Genomic DNA, 24750 nt, shown 5'->3' with positions numbered 1-24750 from the left:
GGGAGATTGAGAACCACGGCTCTGAAATGATGGTTAGATTGGTTTTTAGATGTAGATTTTCTTCTTGAAGCTGGAGAGAGAGAGAGAGAGAGAGAGAGAACACAGTCAGTAAAAGTGCTTGGAATGCAATCATGAGTCCCCAGAACTCATAAACAGCTGGATGTAGTGGCATGTCCTTAGAATCACAGCACTAGGACAGGAATATCGGCCGCTCCTTGGCTGGCCTAGCCTCCATGGTGAGCTCCCAGGCCAAGAGACTGTCTCAAAAAAGCCACGGTGGATGGTGCCTGATTGTCCTTTGACCTCCACATACATATATATCTGCATACACGTGTACCTGTACACACATGTATACACATGTACGAAAGGTGTTTTCTATTTCCTTATTCACAGTGTCTTGTTAGGTCTCACCTCTCCTGAGTGATGGGATCACAGAAATCTACCATGGTGTCTCTGGAGTTAGATCATTTCCTAGAGACTAGGGAATAAAGAGGAGGAAGCTTTCCAACTTCTCTTTCTTTTCTTCGTAATTTCTAAATTGGGTTGAAATTACAGATGGAGGAACTGAGGAGTGTGGGTGCTCCCCTTGGCACAGTGATACGATTTCTTCAGGAAGCTGGAACCAGCCTCATGGTTCTTCCCGGACTCTGTTACTCCTGTTTTCTGCAGATTTACTTTTTCTAGCCCATTACTGACTCCTGGCTAATGGAGAACAAAGTTAAACTGGTTTTCCATTGAGTAACAGCGGATGATGAAGGGGGAGAAGGTAACTGTGGAGGAGGCCAAGAAGGTAACATTGTATCTCCGATGTTTTCCGGCTTGGTTCTGGAACCTTCCTCCTTTCACTCTTAGCCATTGTGATTTGGAATAAGGGGTTGGCTAGGTTAGAGCGCAGTCCTTAAAGGGCTCGACTGGAGTCAGCAGTGTTTGCACTTGGTTATAATTGAGAGGGTGCTTGGAGAAGACTGCTTCCTGCTCCCTTGCAGGAATGGAAGGAAGGGAAACCATGGTGGTCTGTTTGGGGGGTTTATTGTTATCACTGTCAGGGTTCAGTGTGTGTTCTTTAACCATGGCGGTCTGTTTGGGGGCTTTATTGTTATCAGTGTCTGGGTTCAGTGTGTGTTCTTTAACCATGGCGGTCTGTTGGGGGGGGGTTATTGTTATCAGTGTCAGGGTTCAGTGTGTGTTCTTTAACCATGGCGGTCTGTTTGGGGGGAGTTTATTGTTATCAGTGTCAGGGTTCAGTGTGTGTTCCTCAGTGTTTGAGAAAAGGGTTTGGCACAGTTAAGTGAACTAACATGCACATAATGAGGAAATACAGATGTCTTTGGGAACAAGTCCATTTCCCTGACATGAAAGATGTTTACACTACAAGAAGGAAAGAGACACGTGGATACTGTTGCACCTTCTGAAGACACAAGTGTGCTTTCCTGGGAGCTTTCCAGGTTTCCTGAAGAACAGATAGATGCCTTGACTCACAGATGACCCTCTGTCAAGGACTGCTAAGGGATATCCAGAAGCTGGGAGCCAAATGCCATGAGTCCTGTCTTTGCCAAGTCCTTAGAGTGAAGACCATCACCAGTGTCTTCAGACTTACAGAAAAGAATGTTTTGAATTTGAAAACCAGGAAGTCCCCGTGTTTTCAAGTGGGCTAGACATAAACTTTCACCTTGTTTTGTGCCGGGGGAGGGGGGTGTTGTAGTAAGGAGTGAGGAGACTGTACTTGTTCGCTGCAGACGTGATCAGTTCAAACCAGCCTAGAGCCGGGCGGCAGTGGTGGTGCCCGCCTTTAATCCCAGCACTCAGAGGCAGAGGCAGGTGGATCTCTGAGGCCAGCCTGGTCTACAGAGTGAGTTCCAGGACAGCCAGGGCTGTTACACAGAGAAATCCCGTCTTGAAAAAAGCAAAACAGAAAACAAACAAAACAAAACAATCTAGACTGCATTGAGTCTGGGATAGAGAAGTGAATATACCCTGTTTCTGTTCTGTTCTTTGATGTGGTCTCAGTGTGTAGACCAGGTTGGAGTTGATCTTCCTGCAACCAGCCAATCACAGCCTCTGGAATTCTGTGCCTGCAGGAATGTGCCACCGCTCAGGGTTCCTTGTTTTTGAAAAACAATTTTATTTGAATCTAGTCTCTTAATAGCTTTGGGATAAGAAGGACATCTATCATTTGAAGTTATTGGAATCAAAGCTTTCATCCAGTTCACTGTGGCCATGATTTCCGTCAGTGCTGTGCAATGGAAATGGGAATGCATATTACATATGCTATTAGAAATTTTCTTTCAGCCATATCTAAAAAGATAAGGGGAAGTTGAGAGTAACTTTTAATCTGATTTATATAAAACACATTTCATATATGATCAATTAAACAAAATTTGCTTAGTGTCTCTATTTATAGCTCATATTTCAGCTTGCATTAGGCACTTGTCCAGAAGTAGCTGGCAGTTACCATACTGGCCAGCATAGAACTAGAATGCAAAGTGATACTTCTGTAGTCAGCCCTAGGATGAACACCTGCTTTGAAAATGCACAAAGCACTGTGTCATCAAAATTAGCGGAGTATGGCTTTGGATTGTTCTTGTGGTTTTACCTTTCATATAATTATGCGTGTCACATAGTATTTTCTCTTGGCAGTGAGCTAAATAAAGTCTCTTGTTTCTTATTCAGTTTCTTTTAATCGTCAGCAATTGTTACATGCATACAAAAATATGTCAGCACCCCTTATTTGATGATTATGAACATTACACATTTTACATGGAAGACAGAAAAAATAAAATATGTACACAAAAATTACTGCCTGAAACTTGCCCATGGAGGAAAATAAATGCATTTGTGGAGAAGTGCCAAATAAACAGGATACAGTGACCCTAGTAATGGAGGAGGGGGAGTTTGAATTCACTTTGGGACATTGGGAAGACTTTTATACCATGATTAAAGCAGATAAAACTATACCAGTTTAGACATGCGTATCACAGAATGTAAGTGACCGATTCTGTACCGATTTGCTATTTTTTTTTAAATAAGATGAAAGAAACACTATATACTGATTTTAGTATGTCCATTTGTTAAGTTTCTTATTTCATTCCAATGTTTTCTTTACTGTTTTTGCCAAGTAGCTTCTTTCCAGGCTTATGTTAATGAAAAAGGAAGAGAAGTGGGCTGAGATTTTTATGAGCAAGGAGGCAAGGAGGTTTCCTAAAATGGAGCGATATACATAGCATTTCATGAAGGTGATAAAAAAATATTCACCATGGCAACCATTCTACTTTTACCCACAGTGCATTGCATTTGTTTTGTCAGACACGTTTGAAATTAGCAGCTGTGTAGTGGTGACCAACGGGAAGACAGTGTCCTGCTTCGATAAGAAAGGGCTGCAGTCAGTGGTCAGAGGCGAAACATCAATGCAGCCTTTCAAGAGAGGGTCTTTGTGAGGGATTGCGAGAGGGAGGGTCTCAATCCAGTTCAGCCCTGCTTACATCTGCGTGCTCCTGGCCTGCCTTTCTTCCCATGGTTATTTACGTTTTCCGTATTCCTGGATTCTAAATTCTCTATTAAATATTTGTTACAAGCAATCTCAGTTCCTGCGGAGGTTTGAAGGAAAGAATGTGTATTTTTTGCTGAGGTGTTGCGGTGGGCTTCGGGGGGTAGAAATGGAGCCACCGTTCTGGGAGGGAGATGTTTTCTTCTTTAATTTCTTGCACCCCGGTGTAAACTTAGCTGTAGTAGTACTGTGTAAATTTCCAGTCTTTCGGGTGTCTTATGTGTTTCCAGGGTTTTGTTTCTCTGAGGATTTCATCCTTAAGTCTGAGCGTTCTATGGCATGCTTCCCTTTTTACTCTACTTTCCTGTCTTTCCTGTTGACTGACAAGCATGCTCAACATTTCTCATTTCAAACAACCTTTACTTGGACAGCATCTCAATCTGTCTACTGTTTTTGTCCTCTTCTCGGAGGCCCCGTTCCTCAAAATCATGGTCACTTCCATTTCTCCTTGGACCCTCTAGGCATTCTCGTCAGATGTATCCCAGTCTACATCCACAGAGCTAAGCTGGAGTGGACCTAGTGATCATCAAAACCAGTGGATACATTTTAGTGTTGCTCCTTTTCCTAATAAATGTTGAGTTCTTTCTGTTTGGAAAACCCTAGTACTAAGTGTTATAGATAAAAGACCCAGAGGGGTCTGTATCCTAATAGGAGGGATGGGTTTGGTCCATTCATTTGTTATATACTGTGCTGGCTAGTATTATCTCAACTTGACACACAAACTAGAGTTATCTGAAAGGAGGGAGCATTGAGAGAATGCCTCTGTAAGATAGGGCTGTAAAGCATTTTCTTAATTAGTGATGGATGTGGGTGGGGCCATCCCTAGGCTAGTGGTCCTGTGTTGTACAAGAAGGCAGACTGAGCAAGCCATGTGGAGCAAGCCAGTAAGCAGCACTCTTCCATGGCCTCTGCTCAGCTCCTGCCTCCAGGTCCCTTCTCTGTTTGAGTTCCTGTCCTGACTCTCTTCAGTGATGAATAGTGCTGTGGAAGCGAAAGCCAAGTAGAATCTTTCCTCCCTAATTTGCCTTTTGGTCATGGTGTTTCATTGCAGCAATAGAAACCCTGACTAAGACTTATATGCATGCACCACCATGTCCAGTTTATGGCATGGTGGAGATCTAACCCAGGGTTTCCTGCCTGCTAGACAAGTCCTTTGCTAACTAAGCACCTATAATTCTCACCTGACATGGGCTTTTAAGATGACAGTGCATTGTCTACTGCCCTCTGTTTATTGAAGAGAGAACACCGGTTTGTGTTGGAGCTTGTCCTTTGAATATTTTTTCTGTGTGTCTGTGTGTGAGTGTATGTGCCTGAGAGTTTGGAAGCATTGGATACCTGGAGGTAAAGTTCCAGGCAGTTCTAAGCTGCCTGACAAATATGCTGGGAATGGAACTCTGGGCCTCTGGAAGAACAGTATGTGTGTTGTTGGTTGTTTTTATTCTTTACTCTTTGGGGGGCCCACCACCCAGCTCCCAAACAAATCACATGGAGACTTATTCCTACTTACGGATACCCGGCCTTAGCTTGGCTTGTTTATAGCCAGCTTTTCTTAAATGATCCCACTTATCTTTTCCCTCTGGGCTTTTATCTTCCTCTGTTCTCTATACCTTTCTTCACTTCCTACTCTGTGGCATGCTGTGTAGCTGGGTGGCTGGCCCCTGATATCTTCCTCTCCTCCTCCTTTTCTCATTCCTCCATCTTCCCTTCCTAGATTTCTCCTTCTCTTTCTGCATGTCAGCCCTGCCTAGTTCTCTCTCCTGCCTACCTATTGGCCATTCAGCCCTTTATTAGACCAATCAGGTGTTTCAAACAGGCAAAGTCACACAGCTTCACAGAGTTAAACAAATGCAACATAAAAGAATGCAACACATCTTTGCATCATTGAATAAATGCCTACAGCATAAACACATGTAATACATCTTCAACTAATATTCCACAACAATATGTGTTCTTAACCACTGAGCCAACTCTTCAGACCCTGGTCTAGCCTTGTGTGTGCATTATTTTATTTGATCCTATAGTGATGTAGGCATTATTACAATTTATTAGTCCATTTTCCAACACAGGTCTCACTGCACAGCCCAGGTTGGCCTTGAACTCACAAATATAGACTAGGCCAGTCTCAGATATATGGTGATCCTCCTGCCTCAGCCTCCTGAGTGCTGGGATTTAGGAATATACCACTGTGCCTACATGGCATTGTTACTATTTATTTTCATCTTAAATGTGAAAACATCTAGTCACCATGAGACTATAAATTGCTTACAGGCAATTTTACAAGCTGACTTTGAGTTTGAACTCAGATCTGACCTTGCAGCCCTAACTGTGGTAAGTTGCTTCCGTGATTCAGGTTGTCGAGAGGTAGAGTCTGAGCTGCTAAGCTCTTGTCATGCTGATGGCAGGAGGGAGAAAGGGATGATGGCAGGCGTCTTTTTGGTCGATGATGGACTACACTTAGAGCACATTTAATACTGAAATAGATAATTTAGTTCAACGCCTTTATGCCTGAGACCCAGAGAGGCGACTTGTCCGAAGTGACCCAGACACAGCTCTGTGTGTATGTGTGTGTATGTGTAGACCAAATTTGACAACAGACTACCAGTCCTCTTATTTATTTGTCTGCTAAAAAGAACAATCCACCTGGACTCTGAACCACTGTACTCTGCCTGAAGTCCTGCTTGGAAGTTTAGTGTAGGGGTTGGGGAGATGACTCAACAGTTAAAAACGGGCGCTGCTGTTGCAGAGGACTCAAGTTCAGGTCCCAGTATCCATGTCTGTGTGGCTCATGACTACCTGTAACTCCAGCTCCAGGTATGCGATACCCTCTTCTGGCCTTTGTGGGTACTACAGTCAGGTATACAAACCCATACTCAACATCAGTCACTCTCATGTACAAACCCACACACACACTCACATCACTCACATGTATGCATGCACACAATTAAAAATAAAGTATCAATTAAAAAAGAAGCTTAGTATAGAAGAGGGTCCGCGCATATTTCAACCCCTCCCCCACCTTGCAGATCAAGAGGGTTTCTGATGATGGACTAGGCATTTTGGTTGTAGTAGAGGATCCCTGTTCAGTCCCCTCCTCCATACGGGTTGACTGTGGCTGAGATGAAGGCAACCACATTGATTTGTATTTTGCTGCATTCGAAGTTAAGCTACGTCTCAATGCCTCCGATGCTTTGTCAGATGGAGATACCATGAATATCTCTGTCGTGGAGTTGTTAGTGAGAATTCAGAGTTCACCTCTAGATCAGTGGTTCTCAACCTTCCTAATGCTACAGTGCTTTAATAATACAGTTCCTCATGTTGTGGTGATCCCCAGCTATAACATTATTTTCACAGCTGCTTCATAACTGTAATTTTGCTACTGTTATGAATCGTAATGCAAATATCTGATATGCAGATGGTCTTAGGCGACCCCTGTGAAAGGGTCGCTTGACCCCCAGGTTGAGAACCTCTACTATAGAGCATTTTGAAAAGTGCAAAGCATTTAACGGGTCCTCTTCCTGTTTATTAAGATGATGCTTTTGAGCTGGGTTTTGTGGTGTACAGCTACAGTCTTGGCACCCAGGGTCTAAGGTAGGAGGGTCTCAAGTTCGAGGTCAATTTGAGCTACACAGTGAGACCCTGTCTCGAAAAGTCACCTTCCCTTGCAAAAGATGGTGGTTTTCATCCCACCATATTTCCTGGGTACTGGGTAATTCAATTCTCCTTGGTGTGGGGTGTCAACCCCTGCTGTTGATAAAATGCCAAGTACCCTTGTGCTAGTTCTTATTGTTGCAAATTTATCTATTAACTTTCTTATCTCAGCAGATAGAAGTGATAATTGAACAACTAAAATATAGCAACCCCCACTCTCATAATTTCTACTTCCCTATGAGTGATTTCTTCTCCCCCACAGCAACATACAAAGGACCAATTGAAGTAATTATATTAACACATTTAACCACTCCCCTGCCGATCTACCTCATCTCCTTCCCTCCCTCCTCTTCCTCAGGACAGGTCTCTGTTCAGCTTGGTGTGACCTGAAATTCCTGGTACGGCCCAGGCTGACCTCAAACTCCTGATGCTCGAGTCTCGGCCTCTGAAGTTCAGAGGTTGCATGTGTGTGCTGGGACTGCATGTGTGTGCTGGGTCTGCATGTGTGTGCCGGGACTGCATGTGTGTGCTGGGACTGCATGTGTGTGCTGGGACTGCATGTGTGTGCCGGGATTGCATGTGTGTGTGCCGGGACTGCATGTGTGTGCCCCACTGCGCCCAGCCTAGCCCAGCCCAGCCCAGTCCCCACCCCCTTCCTTTCTTCTCTGGTAGAAAAGCCGGGTCAGTCAGGTGACTTTCTAAGCATTACTAATCCCAGAGGAACTTCCTGGCAAGACGGTTGGCACAGGTTGGTGAAACAGGAAGGAATCGATCCCAAGAGCATAGATCACAGCTTTGTTTTGGCACAGGCCTGACTTCTCTGTGATTTCTCCACCAGTAGCAACTCCGTAGTATTGGTGACTAAACTACAAAATTCTGCTTGTCCTTATTAGTCACTTTAATATGTGGGTTGCTGGTTGGTTTAATTTCCTTCTTGAAGTTAGGCCAGAGAGGCTTCTTCTCGTTGTCTTTAAAGTCGCTGTAAAATCCAGCGACGTCTCCACAGGATGCTCTGAAAGGGAAGTTTCGGGTGATGGCTGACCTTTCACATAAGCACATTGTGTAATAGTTTTTGAAAAAAACAGACCCCGACTTTCGGGAAGTGAAACGAAAATGCCAGAGTTATCAATCTGAAGATCCACGATCTTCTAGAAAAGGGGACTGCCGCCCTGCTGAGGGATATCTCAGCGGGATCACTGCAGGGCGAGCGCAGCTGGCCTGACATTGCGCAAACCCGTTCAGGTCCGAGCAGGTTTCTGATTTTAAGGGAGTTAAGGCTGTGTTGATGGTGGAGGAAGAAAGGAGGACATAAAACCACTCTTTTGAGTTCTCCCACACTGGAAGAGGCATTCTGTGCCAAGGTGGCTAGGTGAGCCAGCTTCCGAGGCCTGGGAGCTAAGAACGTTATCAAATTGTCTGGCATGGGAGGCATTCTGTTAGTAACATATGTTACTTCCTCCCGAAGAACAAGGAACGGTGTCTGTGTGCTGCCAAAGAAAAGTAAAACAGAGTTGGTGATTGTTACAGAACTTGATTTAAAAACAGTATTTCCAGCTGTTCTGTCTTAGGACGCACACAACTGTAATGCATGCATTTCACAGCGGCACCGGCGGCTTTCTGTGCCTGGCCGTCTTGGCATCTCCACATTCTGTATCATTATTGCTCCCATCATCTTCTCCAGGCATCTCCTCTTCCATCCTTGCAGGGACCTTCTGACGCCTGGGCGCTGGGAGGTGCAGCAGACGACCCTCCAGGTCTTTTGGGGAAGGGCCCTTAGTTTGACCTCGTCTCTTTTTATCAGCCCCGTTGGCCTTTTGTTTCGGCAAGGTGGCCGTGGCGAGGATGGGTGCAGAGGAAGGGTTAGTTTGTCTCCAGTCGATGGGGCTGCTGTGTCTTCTCTTTTACTGTGTTTTTTAACTGTATGGATGACGGTGTAGACACCTAACACTCGGTGAGAGATTCTACTGACAGATGAAACCTACCTGTCTTGAAAAACCAAAAAAAAAAAAACAAAACAATAAAACAGCAACCATGCCTGGAGTGGCACACCCCATTATTTTATTCATTCATTCATTCATTCATTCATTCATTTATGGAGGCAGCGGCAGGTGGATTTCTGTGAGTTCATGGCCAGTATGATCTACAAGTGAGTTCCAGGACAACCAGGCTGTTACACGACGAAACCCTGTCTCCAAAAAAAAAAAAAAAAGCAAAAATACAAAGCAACCACCTTCAGGACATGGTTGACATTTCTCTAAAAGCAGGCTCCTAAGTGAATTCTTTATAACAGTTGACATTAGAGTCATTCCCAAGAAACTAAATAAACATGGGAGATGTTTGAAAGCTAAGAAACATTTATTTATTTTTTAAACAAAATTTCAATTTTGCGAGATTTCCCTGAGTCCATGACCAGCATGGACGACAGAGGGAATTGTGAAAGTCCAGAGCAAGGGCTGGGAGTGTAGAGTTGGTAGGATGTTTATCTAGCATGTGCAGTGCCCTGGGTTCAATCCCCAGCACAGCATTAATGGGGTGTGATGGGGCACGCCTGTAGTCCCAGTTCTTAGGAGGTGGAGGCGGGAGACGCTGGAGTTTAAGATCATAAGGTCACTCTCGGCGGTGTGGGTGAGTTCCAGGCCAGCCCAGGTGATATGAGACAAAAAACAAGAACCGCCCAACCCCAGATGTTTTGCTCTTGTGGTAATATTTTGAAAATGACTAGATTTTGGAGTGAGACCTGCCTGAGTGCTTACTTTCCTTTTGCTTTATTTCCTGGGACACCCCAAAGACAAGCAACTTTTCCTCATCTCTTCCAGAATAACTTCCCATAAAAGTTTTCTCAATACCGTCTCTCGTGTTAAATAGTTGTATGTAAAGTAAACACATGTTCGTTTCTTTCCAGGTTTGCTAACATTTCCTTAAAATAACAAGTGTTCTGTGTCTAAGCATATGACCCGGCTTGCTCGTACTGGTCCTTTCTCTGTGTCCTCACGGTTTTCCCAATTCCGCAGCCTTGTGCTTTTCCAGGAAGGTCTGATGGTCCCCACTTTCATCCTGATCCCTCTTTATTTCACCTACCTCGGTTCAAATCCCCCTCCCCACTGCCAGTGTAGCAGCTTTAAGTACGTGCTATGTCCAGAGAAGACTGAGGGAGATTTAGGACGTATCCTCTGGTGATGTGGCTCCGGGGCATGGGTAAGTACGTGAAAATATGTGCTTCAGGGAAGGACAAACAATTACCTAGAATGAAGGAACTGGATAAGAGGAGGAGACAGCAGCTGACACTCACTGCCTGTGGGGATCAGGGATGCTTGAGGGAGGAGGTGACAGGTTAGATGCACTCTCGTAGGAGGTAGGAAAGTGAACTAACATGGTGTGTTCTGCACCTCAGTCCACCCTTTGTATCTTCTGGGTTATTTTTCTAGGGACAGCAGATTAGGGAGTTTGTCTGTGTATTCCTTCTGGGGACCCTAGACCAGGAAGTTTCCCTGATGTCTTCCATCTTTAGTAGAGAGTGGACTCATTCGCACCCCCTTCCAATGCACTTATCTTGTTACTTGTCCCCCTTGTTTTGAAATGTACCACCTTTCTTCTGTAGTTGACCCTCCGTTCCCCTTCTCTAATTCAAGCATACTTTGTGCCAGTGAGCTCTCCTCCTCCTCCTCCTCTCAGTACCTCAGATTTATGATCTGCTTATCTCTAGACATCCAAAATTGATGTTTTATTCTGCTGCACCAAGTGCTTTCTTGATTAATTAGACTGCAAAATACGTTATGTAGTTGCGGATTTCAACAGATAGCCCCTCTTAACACCCAGATAAAGAAGAGACCCGATGAGCCACTGCTCGAATTCTACACGACTTGGTCTTTTAAATGTCCACATGAGCCACCAGTGGTCAGACTTCATTTGGCGGTATAGGCAAAAGCAGAAGACACATACACTTCCAAACATTTCTTGTGTCTCTTCAGTGACACACAATGTCATTCGCTGCTGACTTCTGTCTGAGTGCCTGGAAATCGGCTGTGCTTAAAGACCAGTGATGGTCAATGATTTTCGTGGCCCATGGCTTTAAAAGTGAGAAGTGAAATGGTCACTGAGGGTAGAGAGTGGCAAGGCCCCAGCCTGAGACAGTGTGATAAATGCTCATGGTGGTATTCTCATCAAACCAGAGTACACCTGGTTCAACCTGAACAGACACCTCCTAGTTCAGTCCATATATGGGTATAAGAGATGGTCTTTAGAAGAAGTGACCAAATAAAGAGGGGAGCAGAGGAAGAATCCTAGAGTCTAAGTGCTTGGTAGAGGATGTACTATACTGCAGAAGTGAGTCGCATCAGAAATGGTTGTCTAGCCCATCTTTTAAAGCCACTGGTGACTTGTACCTTACTCATTTAAAACTGTTGTATGTACAAAGGTATCTCAAGCAGTGTTTTTGTTTCCTGTTCCTGAATCCTTGGGCTTTATTTCATCCTTTTTCCTTCTACCAGGGCTCCTATTGCCTTCTGTTGTGGCCCTCTACATCATACACTAGCGTTAATTAAGTGGCAATATTATTTGGTATCAACCCGATTTCCTGTGAGAAACAGTGTGGTGTCAGTGCCCGTTGTGTCTATTCTGCAGAATTTATAAGGGATAAATCAGATAATTCACAGCTCTGAATGATGCCTGACTTATAGGAAATTAATAAAGTATAATTAAATAAACTTATTCAAGTTCCTCTGTGTCTTTGTGGACATAAATTATTTCATGCTTATCTGGAAGGACCATCTTTAGATGGTCCTGATGATGCGTTGATTTGGCTTGTGAGTTCTCAATATGTTCAGATCATACTTGAGATTTTTTGTTGTAATAAACAGCTCGCCTCTTCCGTGGATCTTTCTGAGGCACTCAGCCTGTATTCGTTTCTCCCGGCTGCCATAACAGGATACCGAAGAGGATGGCTTAAGTGAAGAAACTTGTTTTCTCACAGATCTGCAACTAAGAGAGCCAGGGCCAGGGAGGCAGCCATTTTGCTTTATGCCGAGGAGCCTCCCTTGGCTTGGGGGCAGGTATCTTCTCATCTCTGCCTGCACAAGACGGAGAATCAAGATGACTCTTCCTCCAGTGCTCAGCTCAGATCCTTGCCTCAAAGGCTGTATTTCCAACGTCACAAAACAGCATGTTTATACTCAAATTGTGGGAGCATTCAGTAGCCTCGTTCTCCAAGCATTTAGTATGAGTGTCCTGTTTTTATACATTGTGTACTTAAAGCCATGTTCTTTTTGAACGATCGGATTTGACTAAATGATTGGGTAAATGAAATGGAATCCAAAGGGCAATCTTTAATTAATTAATGTGAGTGAGATTCAGTTTTACCACCTCAAACCAAATCTGGTTAGGTTTCTCTTTGTTGTTGGAGGAGACTGCTTCCACCTGGTGTATTTGCTGTAGATCTTTATCTTGGTAGATGATCTTGGGTTTATTACCCAACTTTCCTGCTCATTTTTTTTTGGGCAATGCGATTGCTTTCAGATGTTTTCTTGCTTTGTAGTACTTCAGGGAATAACGTCCTTGGTCGATCATGTCCTTGCACACTGAAATCTTCACTATAGGAGTTTAGCCACAGTTCCTAAAAAAACCCCGCACAAACCCGTTTCCCAGCTCTCCTGTTGTTTCCAAGATAAAGGAGGTAGTGCTTCACTTTCACTTCCTCGCAGTTTTTAATGTTTCATTAGTCTTGGCTTTTTACTAAAACCCTTTTTGGTTTTGTTTCTTGTGGTTGCTGGGAATCAAGCGCAGAGCTTTGCGCATGATGGGCACCGCCGTTGCCCTACCATTGAGCACAGTTCCGGCTCTTGGGTTTTGAGACTGAATCTCCCTGCGTAGCTCAGGCTCTCCCTGAACTTGGCATGAAGCCTAGGCTAGCCTCAAACTCTCTGAGCTTCCAAATGCTGGGATTCTAGGTGTGAACCTTTATGCGTGGCAATTGTTTTTTAAACACTGCCAATGTTGTATGTGGAATACAATGTCACATTGCTTTAATTTATATTTCTGTAGTTCTTTAATTACAAATGTACATTTAAAAATAGATTACAGTTTAAGAACTGTTGGAAATACAAAGCAAAATTGAATACAAAGTACAAGGAATTCTCTTATACCTTGGGCTTTTTTTTTTAAAACGTAATTTTTATTAATTGATTCTTTGGGAATCTCACAGCATGCACCCCAATACCACTCATTTCCTAGTCCTTCCATCTCTGCCCTAAACCCTTGTAGCCTCTCCCACAAAATAAAATTAAAAAATAAAAAAATTAGCCGGGCGGTGGTGGCGCACGCCTTTAATCCCAGCACTTGGGAGGCAGAGGCAGGCGGATCTCTGTGAGTTTGAGGCCAGCCTGGTCTCCAAAGCGAGTTCCAGGAAAGGCGCAAAACTACACAGAGAAACCCTGTCTTGAAAAAACAAACAAACAAAAGTAAATAAATAAATAAAATAAAATAAAATAAAAATATATGTGTATATATAAATGCATGTGTGTATATCTACATATCAGTTCGATTCTCCTTGCCCGCCTTTCCATCACATATTCAATTGTTGTGGCATTGGGAGCCAAGTGTCACACAGCATACCTTTTTGCCCAAATGGCTTTACTTGGAAATGTTCGTTGCAGTGTGTTATTGGTCTGGTTCGAGGCCTCTGGCTTCTGGTGCACCATCACATACTGGACCCTCACTGAAACTCCTCTCAGATATCCTGCCCAAGTCATGGAGATCCTGTGACTATCATTCTGTCGGATCGGTCACTTCACAAGCTCCAGCAGGTCATTGACGGGGTAGATGTTGGGGAGTGCTAACTCAAAACCCTGGATGTGGGCCTGGGTGTTAGTTGAGTTGGTCAGTCTGGGCCTCCACTGGAACAGCCCCCCTCAGGCAAGGGTCAGGGCCAGCTCTCCTGCACCCAAGCCACCACCGATACTACTACTCTGCCCCTGGCAGAGGGACAGGGTCAGCTTCCCTGTGAAGGATGGGGTCAGCTCTCCTCCTGCAACCTTGGCCTTATTTTACACAGTACGGTCTTCACTGCTTTCAGCATCCCCTGACTAAAGGATGCCTATGTTCCACTCCCCTCCCCGCCAGACACACACACAGGGGTTCCCTGTAGCAGCCTTGACTGTACTGGAACTCACTTTGCAGACCAGGATGGCTCAAACTCACGGAGATCCGTCTGGCTCTGTCTCCCTAGAGCTGGGATTAAAGGTGTGTTACCATAAGTTCTGTTTATCAGCTACAGACAAAAGAAGTGTCTCTGCCATCGCAACATCAGGAAGAAGAGCTTGGCAGCTCCAAGAAACCCCTGCGCCCCTCCATCCCTCTCTCCTCTATAATCGTCTTTTTTTACTGGGTTAAATTGTTCCTTTTGTAGAAAGTCATGTGGCTGTAATCAAACAGAGCATCACCTTTTCCATTGACTTCTTTTCTAAATATACTTTTTATTTTGTTTTCGTTTGCGAGATAAGGTCTCACTATGTAGCCTTGGTGGCCTGGAACTTCTATGTAGACCAGGCTGGCCTCAGACTCACAGAGCTTGCCTCCCAAATACTGGGATTCAAGGTGAGCACCCCCATGCCGGGCCTTGCAAATGTACTTTGCAGGTTTCTCTGTCTTCATGGTCAGCTTGTACATTTTTAACTTGGTATGCATTATGTCCAGGACAGCTATATTTTGAATCAGGAGGCAGGCACACGCTTTCCACTGTGGTCTAGTGAAAGTGGCTTTGATCCCTTGGGTAAGGTGGTGCATTACAGCATACTCTAGTAGAAAGCCACCATGTTTCCCTCTGTAACTCACGTTCCCTGAGATTTTGTGACACCGCATAGATTTTGTGGCACCAGATAATATACTCTTTCTCCTTTTAATTTTCCTATTTGAAGCTTTTGCTTCTGTGGTTTTTGCAAAGTGATGGCTTCCAACTTGAAATATTTATAGTAAAGAGCTTTCCCACTTTTTTTTTTTTTAAAAAAAAACAAAGACCCCAAAAACACACTTTTCTCTAAGAGCTTCCTTACTCAACATAATTTAAAAGTCTTATCTTTACTTTTTATAAAAAACAAAGGAAACCTTAAATTTCCTCAGCATTTTCTGCCTTTGCGTGATTGACAGGCAGAGCTCGCTGCAGCTTGCCCACGCTGACAGGGTGATGTCCGCTGGGACAGTGTGTGTCATCCATTCAGAGCACTGCCTCCCCTTGGCGCACCAGCTCCGTCCATTGCTGTCCTGGTGCCGTTCTTTGTAGAATCGGACCTCCTAAGGGCTTAGGAGGAGGCGACATCAAGGGCTGAAAAATACTCTTTGATGACATCACATCGCTTTGATGTTCAGTTAGACTGGGCAACAGAGAGTCTTCAAAGACCCAAGGATTTAGAAATTGGAGATAAGAAAAGCAAGCAGAAGGGCTGGAAGATGTTATTCCAATTAGTGTCCATGTGGGATGGGCATCACTCTGTTTGTTTATATACTCCTGTTCTGAGGACTCATTACTGGCCTCTGCAAGGACTTGGAGCTTGGATTTTTATGCCATTTATTTCATTAAATCCTGAAAAGCAATTTAAATAAAATTATAAGGTTTGATATTTGATTTAGTTTTCAAACTCTGAACCTGTGAGTAATTTGTGAGTTAATTTATCACTTAGCTTACTGAAATATTAGCAGTTTACAGAGTTCCTACGTGAGACTAAGTATATCTGTCTTTTGTTTTATACAATTTTGACTGTTGCATACTTCAGCACTTGAAGAAAAAGGATGCCTCTTCAGAGAGAGCTCTCAGTGTTGCTAGGAAACTCAAGAACTCTTTTGTGAGGATCGTGAGATTTCAGTTCATTTTTAGTACAACACATTGAGGAGCAAACACATTCCAAAAGAGAAATACCGAAAGTCATTTATGAAACTGCTTAAAATATCTTAAGTGGAATAGCATCTCCTGGTATCTGGGGGACCCACTTGTAGGTACTCACTTAGTGCACATGTAAAATGAGGTAGTATCTGCATATAGCCTGTGCACCTTGTCCACCAGCAAAGGGCAATACAAGGTAGACCACTTGAAATGGAGAAGTTCCTTCTGGCAAGTTTTCATATTTCCCTGCCATCTCTAAAATTGATCAGAATATAATTCCATCTCAAATTCTTCGAGCAATTAATAAGGTGCTATTTTAAGAGACAGAGGTACTTAGAAGTTCACTGTCCCTGAGGAAGCTAATCATGTAATGGTAAATCAGGATTGCTACCTTCAAAGGTCAAAATGCAGGCAGGGTAGCATTGGCAAGAAAAAAAGCACATGAGCACTGAGGCAATGTGATGGATATACACAGGTGACTACCATGAGTATTCCTAGAAGGAAGAACAGACACCTCACTGGAGGGTGGAGAGCTAGTAGAATGCAGTTTTTGAAAATGAGGGAGGCATAGGGTTAAACTTATCAGATATTATAAAAAGGATCCCAGAGTTCCAATATCTCTTCAGCAGGGACTCCGGAGATGCCACACATCAGTGTCAAACCGTATTGTAATTAAATACATGTGTAAGCATGAAATAAACAGAAGGCCAGCATGCTTTCTGGACGATGCTAAGCTGTTGCTTGGTCTCAGTCAGTAGGTTTAGATGGTCGATCAACCGCTGCTGGGTGAAAAACCAACCCCAGCTTTAGAGACGTAACACAGAAGTCATGTGTCCACGGTCCCTTGGGTGTCAGGATAGGCTAGGATGAGAAAGGAAGCTCTGGGCTCACTCAGGGTGCTGTAGAAGCTGGTCTAGACAGGGGTTGTGGGTGGTCTGCTGTGGTTGCATCTTGGGCAGTCACAGCTGCTGGTCACACACCTCATGTGGATTGTTTGCACAATGGTAAGAGTGCTCAAGAAGGCGAGAAGGGATTTAGCAAGGAATCTGGAGGCCTGGCCCTGGGTCTTAACCCAGTGCATTCTTGTCACTGGTGTGATTTAAGAGAAGAACGCAAAGGATTTGCACTCATTCTTTTTTCAGTGTGAGTAATGCCCTTAAATACTACTGTTAAAAGCTTAGGATGGTGACTTTTAGTTCCTGCTCTTGGAGCTTCAACTTTACCAACATTATATTGTTTCTGATGGTGTATTAAGATTAATCTCACCTGGTAGAAAGGATAATGCCATACATTATTGGAGAAACATCATCAAATAGTCACTGTGGAGAATGGGGTCTTGGGATTGACTCCTCATTTTGCTCAGTGTGTTATTGATAGGTGCAAGATGAAGGCATGAACAGAGAGGATGGGGAGAGGGGGAGGCAGGCCCTGGGTACCATTCAGAATCCACCCAACACTGAACATCCAAGTGGTAAAGCTGCTTCTTAGCCCAAAATGGTGAAACTTAGTGTCCTGAGCAACGAGATGTTTGAGTCCCTGCTTAGGAAATCCATTAGAGCCAGGAGTAGTGGCTCATGCCTGTAAAATAGGACACTTAGGACACTGAGGTGAGAGGATTGTCTAGAGTTCAAAGTGAATTCCAGTCCGGCGTGGCTTAATGAATGGGGCCGTGTTTCACAATAATCCCAGCACTCGGGAGGCAGAGCAGGCGGATCTCTGTGAGTTGGGGCCGCTGGTTTCAAACGAATACACAAAAAGGCATCACAGAGAAACTGGTAGAAATGACAAGTAGTTCTGTGGAGACTTTTATGTTGTAGATGATTTTAAAAGATTTTTATTGGATGATTCATTTATAATTGAATTTGTTATAAATCAAGCTAATGACCAGACTATTCATACCTTGGATCTTGATCTAAACACCAATATTAGCTTTTTAAAAATTTATTTATTTATTTATTTATTTATTTATTTATTTATTTATTTGTTATGCTTGTTTTGTTTTTTCAAGACAGGGTTTCTCTGTGTATTGGTCCTGACTGTCCTGGAACTCGCTCTGTAGACCAGGCTGGCCTTGAACTCACAGAGATCTGCTTGCCTCTGCCTCCCAAGTGCTGGGATTAAAGCCATGTGCCACCACTGCCCAGTTTCTCTCTCTCTTTCCCTTTCTCTCTCTCTCCCATATCACTCTGCTCTCATGAATGGCCACAGCGTCATGTGCCAGAACAGTAGCAGAAGCTTAGTCCCATGTATGTGTTTCTTTCTGCAGATGTCACCAGAGGTTTGCGCATCACTACTCCTGACCAGAGTATCGAGAAAGCGAAAGGGGAAACTGCTTATCTACCATGCCAGTTCACACTGGATACCGGAGACGATGGACCACTGGACATCGAGTGGCTGCTGTCCCCCTCTGATAACCAGAAGGTGGATCAAGTGGTGAGTGTGATCAGTGCTGGTCACTGCACATGTGAGTGTGGATCAAGTGGTGAGTGTGATCAGTGCTGGTCACTGCACACATCAATGCCGATGTCCGGTGTGTCTTCAACAGACTGGGTGTAGGGGGGAGGAAAAAGCCCCCATCTGCTCAGGTGTGGTGGAAGTGAGGAACACAGTCAGGCTGTGTGTTGACACACGCAGGATATACTGCACATGTAATGAATGAAGTATGTGAAAGGCTACTTCAGGCAAGGACCAATGGAAATTTCTGAAAGCCTGGGTATGGCTGTGAGGGGCCAGAGCAGGGGATAGAGGGTGTCGGGAGCAGGCAGTCAGGAGTGTACACAGTGTGAGGGACAGTGGGTAAGTCAGTTTCGTTAAAGAAGATGAAGATACAGTAGTATATTGTAAGAAAAGTGTACAGTATTATTGCAAGAGCCTATCTGCCATATTTCCTCAAGCTAAATAGCCCGTATGATGAATTACTTAAGAAGGGAATGAAATCTTCTCTTGTCTTACCTTTTATTTATTTGTGCGCCTCTGCACATGTGAATGAATGCTGCCATGGTGGTGAGCCGGTGGAGGTTAGAGGCAGCTTTGGGAAGCTATTTCCTTCCACCATGTGAATTCCAGGGGTTGAACTCGGGTTCTCATTCTTGGTGATGGGTTCCTTGCCCTAGAGCCCTTTTCCTAGCACACAAAATGATCATAAGGGGTGGGCGTGGCACACAACAGCACAACCCCCGGTAACATATTTACTCACGCGCTTAGTAGTCACTTTATTTAGAATGCTATCTGTTAACTTCGATTGACATACTTCATTTGAAAAACACTAGACCAGAGGTAAGAGAGTAAGTTCAGGATTTCACAGGGGAATGGTGATACAAGTGTTTGTAAGAGATGAGCATGGTGGTCCACACCCGTCGTTCCCACACACAGGAGGCTGAGGCGGAAGACAGCCTGAGCTACATAATATGGCCCCTTCAGAAAACTTACAATCTTACGTATTGTCCAAATAAGAGAGAAGGGGTCATTTCATAACTGAAAATGAAATTCTTCCACTTAATGATTAAATTAGTGCAGTCCAGAAATGAGTTATTTTTGATAAATCCACACATTTGTGTAGGAGATAAAGAAGAAGCTTCCGTAGTTGTCAGTGACATGGGCTGTGGATTTACTTCTGCCCTGATTCTGTAACCAGAACTATCTGTTTCCTAAGCAAAAAAAAAAAAAACAAAACAAAAAACCCCAAAACAACAAAAACGAAAAGCCAACGACAGCGTTGTCTCATTTACTCTCATCATCCCGGTCACCCTGTGGCCTTCTCCACTCTTACTTCCCTGCTTCTCTCCCCGTGAAGATGTCTGCATTCTGAACACATTTCTTTTCTTTTTTTTTATTTAGGAGTATGTTTAATCAAAGAAGAAAAAAAACTTACACTGATAATTCAAGCAATTGTTAAAGGAGACAGTTAGTATATAGCTCAGTTGGAAGAGTGCTTGCCTTAGTACCACATAAAACTATATATGGTGGTTTATACCTTCCCCTCCCTCCCCCAGAGCCGTTTATTGAAGGAGGGAGGAGGTCTTAAATACAGGCTTACAGCACAATGGGAGAACCCCGGTCGCTGCCATGTTTTACAATCTTGCATCTAAGCTGTTAACGCCCATTATGCAGGATACACAGACAAGGATCTTTCCTTAAGCATTCAGGAGGGTGGAACCCAGCAGGGAATTAGCATAGGGAGGATATCAAGGTCAAGGTCAGCAAGCAAGGCAACAGTTACCCACAACGGGGGGGCCAGGACCCTACAGGTCCCCCTTTTACTAATAAATGAGCTTCTGACTTAGGTTGTGTGGGACGTCAGCAGGTCACCTTACCTGTATGGAGACGCCTCCCCAGGCCACACATGAACACAGGTTTCTAATGGAGGTCCGGCACTCTCTTCCCTCATCCTGCTCAGGATTCTGAGCCCGTGGTTAACACAGGAGAGCATGAGTCTTTGGTCCTTCTGAGTTACTTGAGACCCTGAAGTCTGTGACCAGGTGTCTGGAGAGACCAGCAGACACAGTGTGCCCTGAGCTTATAGCCTGTCTGTTCATGGAAGGAGGGTCCCAAATCTTGCAAGCGAAGGACAAAGCACACAGTTGTGAGACAAGCATGACGCCGGGCCCTTGGTCTGGAGTGATCATTTCTGGGTTAAAAACCTGGCCTTACATTTAACGCACAGTCAAATCAGATGAAAAGGAAGCTGACAGGTACGGAAATGCTTCCATAGTGTTTTAGCTATCGCTGAACTCCCACTTGAATAGAGTTCATGGAGCAGATGGTACCTAAGGACATGGAGTTGGAAGACCGGGCTGGAGACATGTCTAGTCTTATCCCCGTGAGACACTTTACTATGTGCCTGCCACATCCTGGTCAGGGTCCGTGTGCTCTAGTTAGGCAGCCATGCATGCTTCAGCATGAAGGATGTCTTCTGAGAATATCATCGAATGACTTTGACAGTCATTTGAACAGCAGAGAATGTACCTGCACAGACATAAGATGACTGTCATACATGCACACCCCGGGGTTGACAGAATCATCTGTATGCAGCACATGACTATATAGACTTATTTAAGCTATAAATGAAGTAGTCTGGTGGACCCATTATTGCACATGCACACCCCAGGGTTGACAGGAAACATCTGTATGCAGCACATGAGTATATAGACTTACTTAACCTTTAAAATGACTCTAGGATGCGCATGGTTATGCTTATGAAAGTGAGGAAACAGGCCCAGAGGTGGGAAGGAGCAAGTCCAATGTCATACATCTAGTAGTTGGGATTTGAACCCAGACTTGTGCAGTTCTGACACCTGTGCTTTTATTAGCCTTGTGCTGGCCTTCCCTGTCTCCCATGTTCTGTAAACCCGTGTGTCTGCTAGGGACTTATGTCCTAACCACCTCTTAGAAGAGTTTAATGAAATACTGCATGCATAAATATTTTGTCAGCTTGGAAGTAACATAGAAACATCAGTCACATAGTGTGCCTGATGAAAATAGCCCGGCTCATTGCTTGGCTAGGTTGCATCAATTGATGTGACAAGAGCCAGGACTTTCTTGGTGTAAGTGTTACAAGGGAACAATTGCACCATCCTTACCACATTGCAAGAAATCAGTGAAGACATGGAGAATCGCCTGGTAAATGCTAGGTGTCCCATGGCTTAGCCAGTTGTCATAGGAAAGCACTAAGCTGGTTTACAAAGTCACACACAGTGGGAACACATCTGTTCGGTGCTTCAAAAAAGAAGAGTGAGATGCATGTGTCAAAATGTGCTCTTGAAGTAGATTGTTTGAACTCAACTATAGCTTTTCACAGCGTGAGTGAGGAGTTTAATAGTGAGGAAGCCAGAGTGTCTTGTTTGTGGACACAGGAGTGTTGATGGATGTTGACGAGTTGGGGTGGCAAGACAGGAATAAGGTAATGGCCAGTGTGTCCAGACCAGTGCTGGCTCCTTCAGCTGCTCTGTATGTTTACTCAGCAAACTGATCTTGAGTGTGACCTGGTGACGGGCAGTTAACATACATACAAACGTGTTTCTGTGGACTCAGGGTGGGGTGGACATGTTAGAAGCACCAAACAGAAAAGCTCAGAAAAAAGATATCCTTGGGAGACATTTTTCAGTTGTACTGTGCATAATGAACACCTTAGACAGGAAGTTTGTGTAGATTATGGTTGTGTTTGTGGGTGGGTTTTGTTTGTTTATTTCTTCCAGTTACTATAGGGCATATTATGTTATCAAACTCCACTTTGATTTCCCCATGTGAAGTGGAGAATGAGGCCACAACTCAGCCCATTCCATTCTTCTGCTTTCTCATCCTGTGCATGATTAGACAGCTGTTGTTTCATAATACAGCATTTTTCGGTTTTCGTATTTTACATTAACATTGGGGGGAAAAGGGTATTCTTGTATGTTATTTTCCCCCATACTGTTCATATAAGAAAATCATCCAGTCACATCCCAGCCATGACCCTCTTGTTTGAGTTTGACAAGAACAAGGGATCTTCCTGGGAAATACGGACCTTTATGAAATGAGGTAGTTTTTTTTTTTTTTTTTTTAATCTCCTCGTTTTCTCTTGCCTTTGTTTTAGATTATTTTGTATTCTGGAGACAAAATTTATGATAACTACTATCCGGATCTGAAAGGACGAGTACATTTTACGAACAGTGATGTCCAGTCTGGTGACGCGTCTATAAATGTAACGAATCTGCAGTTATCAGATATTGGCACCTACCAGTGCAAAGTGAAGAAAGCTCCTGGGGTGGCGAATAAGAAAATCCTGCTGACAGTTCTTGGTAAGGTACCATTCCTTGTGTCGAAGGGGGTTCCGTGGTTACAGGGAAAGTGGCTACAGCGTATAGTATCAGCATTCATGGCAGACACAGCTGGTTTCTCATGAAACCCGGGACAGCAGAAAACAGAGTTAATCCAGATATTTTTTTTGAATGGAGAAAGGAAGAGGCCCGCCTACCTGTGAAAATCAGTGAAAGGGTCTTAGGTAATGGAAGTAAAACTCTGCTATGATTTGAGTGTGTTGTGACCAAAACTCATTGAGGCTTGTGTAGGAAATGGGTGGATGTTTTAGGTAATTAGGTCAAGGAGCCTCCATTCTCCTGAAGGGATTGATGTAGTTCCAATGCTGCTATATCTGTTACCCTGAAAGCAGGCTGATACAGTTGATTAGCTTCGTTGACCCCTTCAGGGGTCAAATGCCAGTTTTGCTTCAGCCATGAGGTCCTCACTGGAAACCAGGCAGATACAGTTGACATCATGTTCTTGGACCTCCAGAATTCTAAGACAAATTTCCTTTCAAAATAGTGATCTAGCTTCAGCTTCAGGTGTTTGGTTATAGCATCGGAAAACAAACCAAAACCAGACTGAACCAGGAGTTAACCTTAACTGGTGTAAGTTTTTTGTTGTTGTTTGCTTTTTCTCTTCAGAAATTTCCCTGAGAATTAATTCAAACTTGTCATTTCCTTTAGCTTCAGCCCATCAGTTTGAAACAAAGATTTAATTATCATTAAGTCTAAGGCCTCATTCAGCTTTAAAATGGTTTGTGTTTTAGCCTTTACTTTCATAAGGATAAATGATTAATTCCTCAGAGTATTTATTTATTTGTATTTTTAAAGATTTGTTTTAAGTTATGTGTTTGTAGATGTCTGTGGGGGGTATGTATGTGTGTACTAGTGCCCATGCAGGCCAGAAACATAAAAGTTGGAGTCATATGCAGTTAGGAACTGTCAGATGTGGGTGCTGGGAGTCAAACTTGGGTCTTCTGTAAGAGCTTTAATAAGTACTCGTATCCACTGAGCCATCTGTCCAGCCCCAAATCACTGGAATGTTTCATTTGGAGGAGATGTACTGTAGGAGTTGAAATAAGGACTGAGGGGTTATTTACCTCCTTGCTATAACTGTTTCTATTCCTCAGGCGAGGGAATTAGATAAATGCTGGGATGCCTATAACTCCCTTTGGATAGCTACAAAAGAGATGTGTCAACTTCTTAGTAAGCTACAGAGGTCCAAAGACTACAGAGGTTATTTATTCATCTTTAAAATCTGAAATAATGTGTACAATTAATCTCTTCAACTTGGGAGGCTCTGAAAGGCTGTAACTCAAATATATCTCTGAAACTTTCCTTGTGGTAGACTGTACACACAATGTGTGCTGACTTCTATAAGTAAAAAACAGCTGTTACGGTAGTAATTTCCCTGCCTTGTGACTCAAAGTCTTATGTTCAGGGAGATCCACTTTTTGTAGGAAATGCGGATTCCTGGAATTATTTAAGATAATCTTGGGAATAATTAAATAAGAGAGTTACCTCTTGTCAAACTCTACAACGTGGTTTTAGTTTAGGGTAGGATGAGTAAGTGTTTCCGGACAGGGCCTCTGCTAAAGCATGCCTGTGTGAGCAGACAGGGACCAGGGGCCGTTGATTGTATCCCAATGGCAACTGCTGAAGTTGTCTTAGTTGCTGGCCACCTCACTGATTTAGCACCCAAGGGGTCCTGATCTTAAAGACACTCCATCTCAAAACGGCTCCAGTTAAAAGTGTTTCCTATGATGTGAAAGGGAACCTGAAGAAGGTTCCAGAGAAGGGAATGTGGTGTCATTGGAAATGCTAGTTATGTTTATGTCATGTAAACATGGACTGGCCTTTATGCTTGTAAGTTGCATAAGCTGGCGACAGTTTCTTTAAGCCAGCGGTCTGAA

General features: G+C 43.7%; 1 protein-coding gene across 1 annotated transcript in view; it reads left to right on the top strand.

Annotated features, from left to right (window-relative positions):
- Nucleotides 1-24750, top strand: part of Cxadr (CXADR Ig-like cell adhesion molecule) — a 57027-nt gene that overhangs the window by 9141 nt on the left and 23136 nt on the right. The window contains 2 exon segments of the mRNA XM_028882126.2: nt 18325-18491; nt 22630-22834. Of these exon segments, the coding sequence (XP_028737959.1) occupies nt 18325-18491; nt 22630-22834 (372 nt within the window).

Source organism: Peromyscus leucopus, chromosome 12, assembly GCF_004664715.2.
Source record: "Peromyscus leucopus breed LL Stock chromosome 12, UCI_PerLeu_2.1, whole genome shotgun sequence".
NCBI lineage: Eukaryota > Metazoa > Chordata > Mammalia > Rodentia > Cricetidae > Peromyscus > Peromyscus leucopus.
The sequence above is the reverse complement of the archived record's forward strand: the minus strand, read 5'-3'. Positions and strand labels throughout refer to the sequence as shown.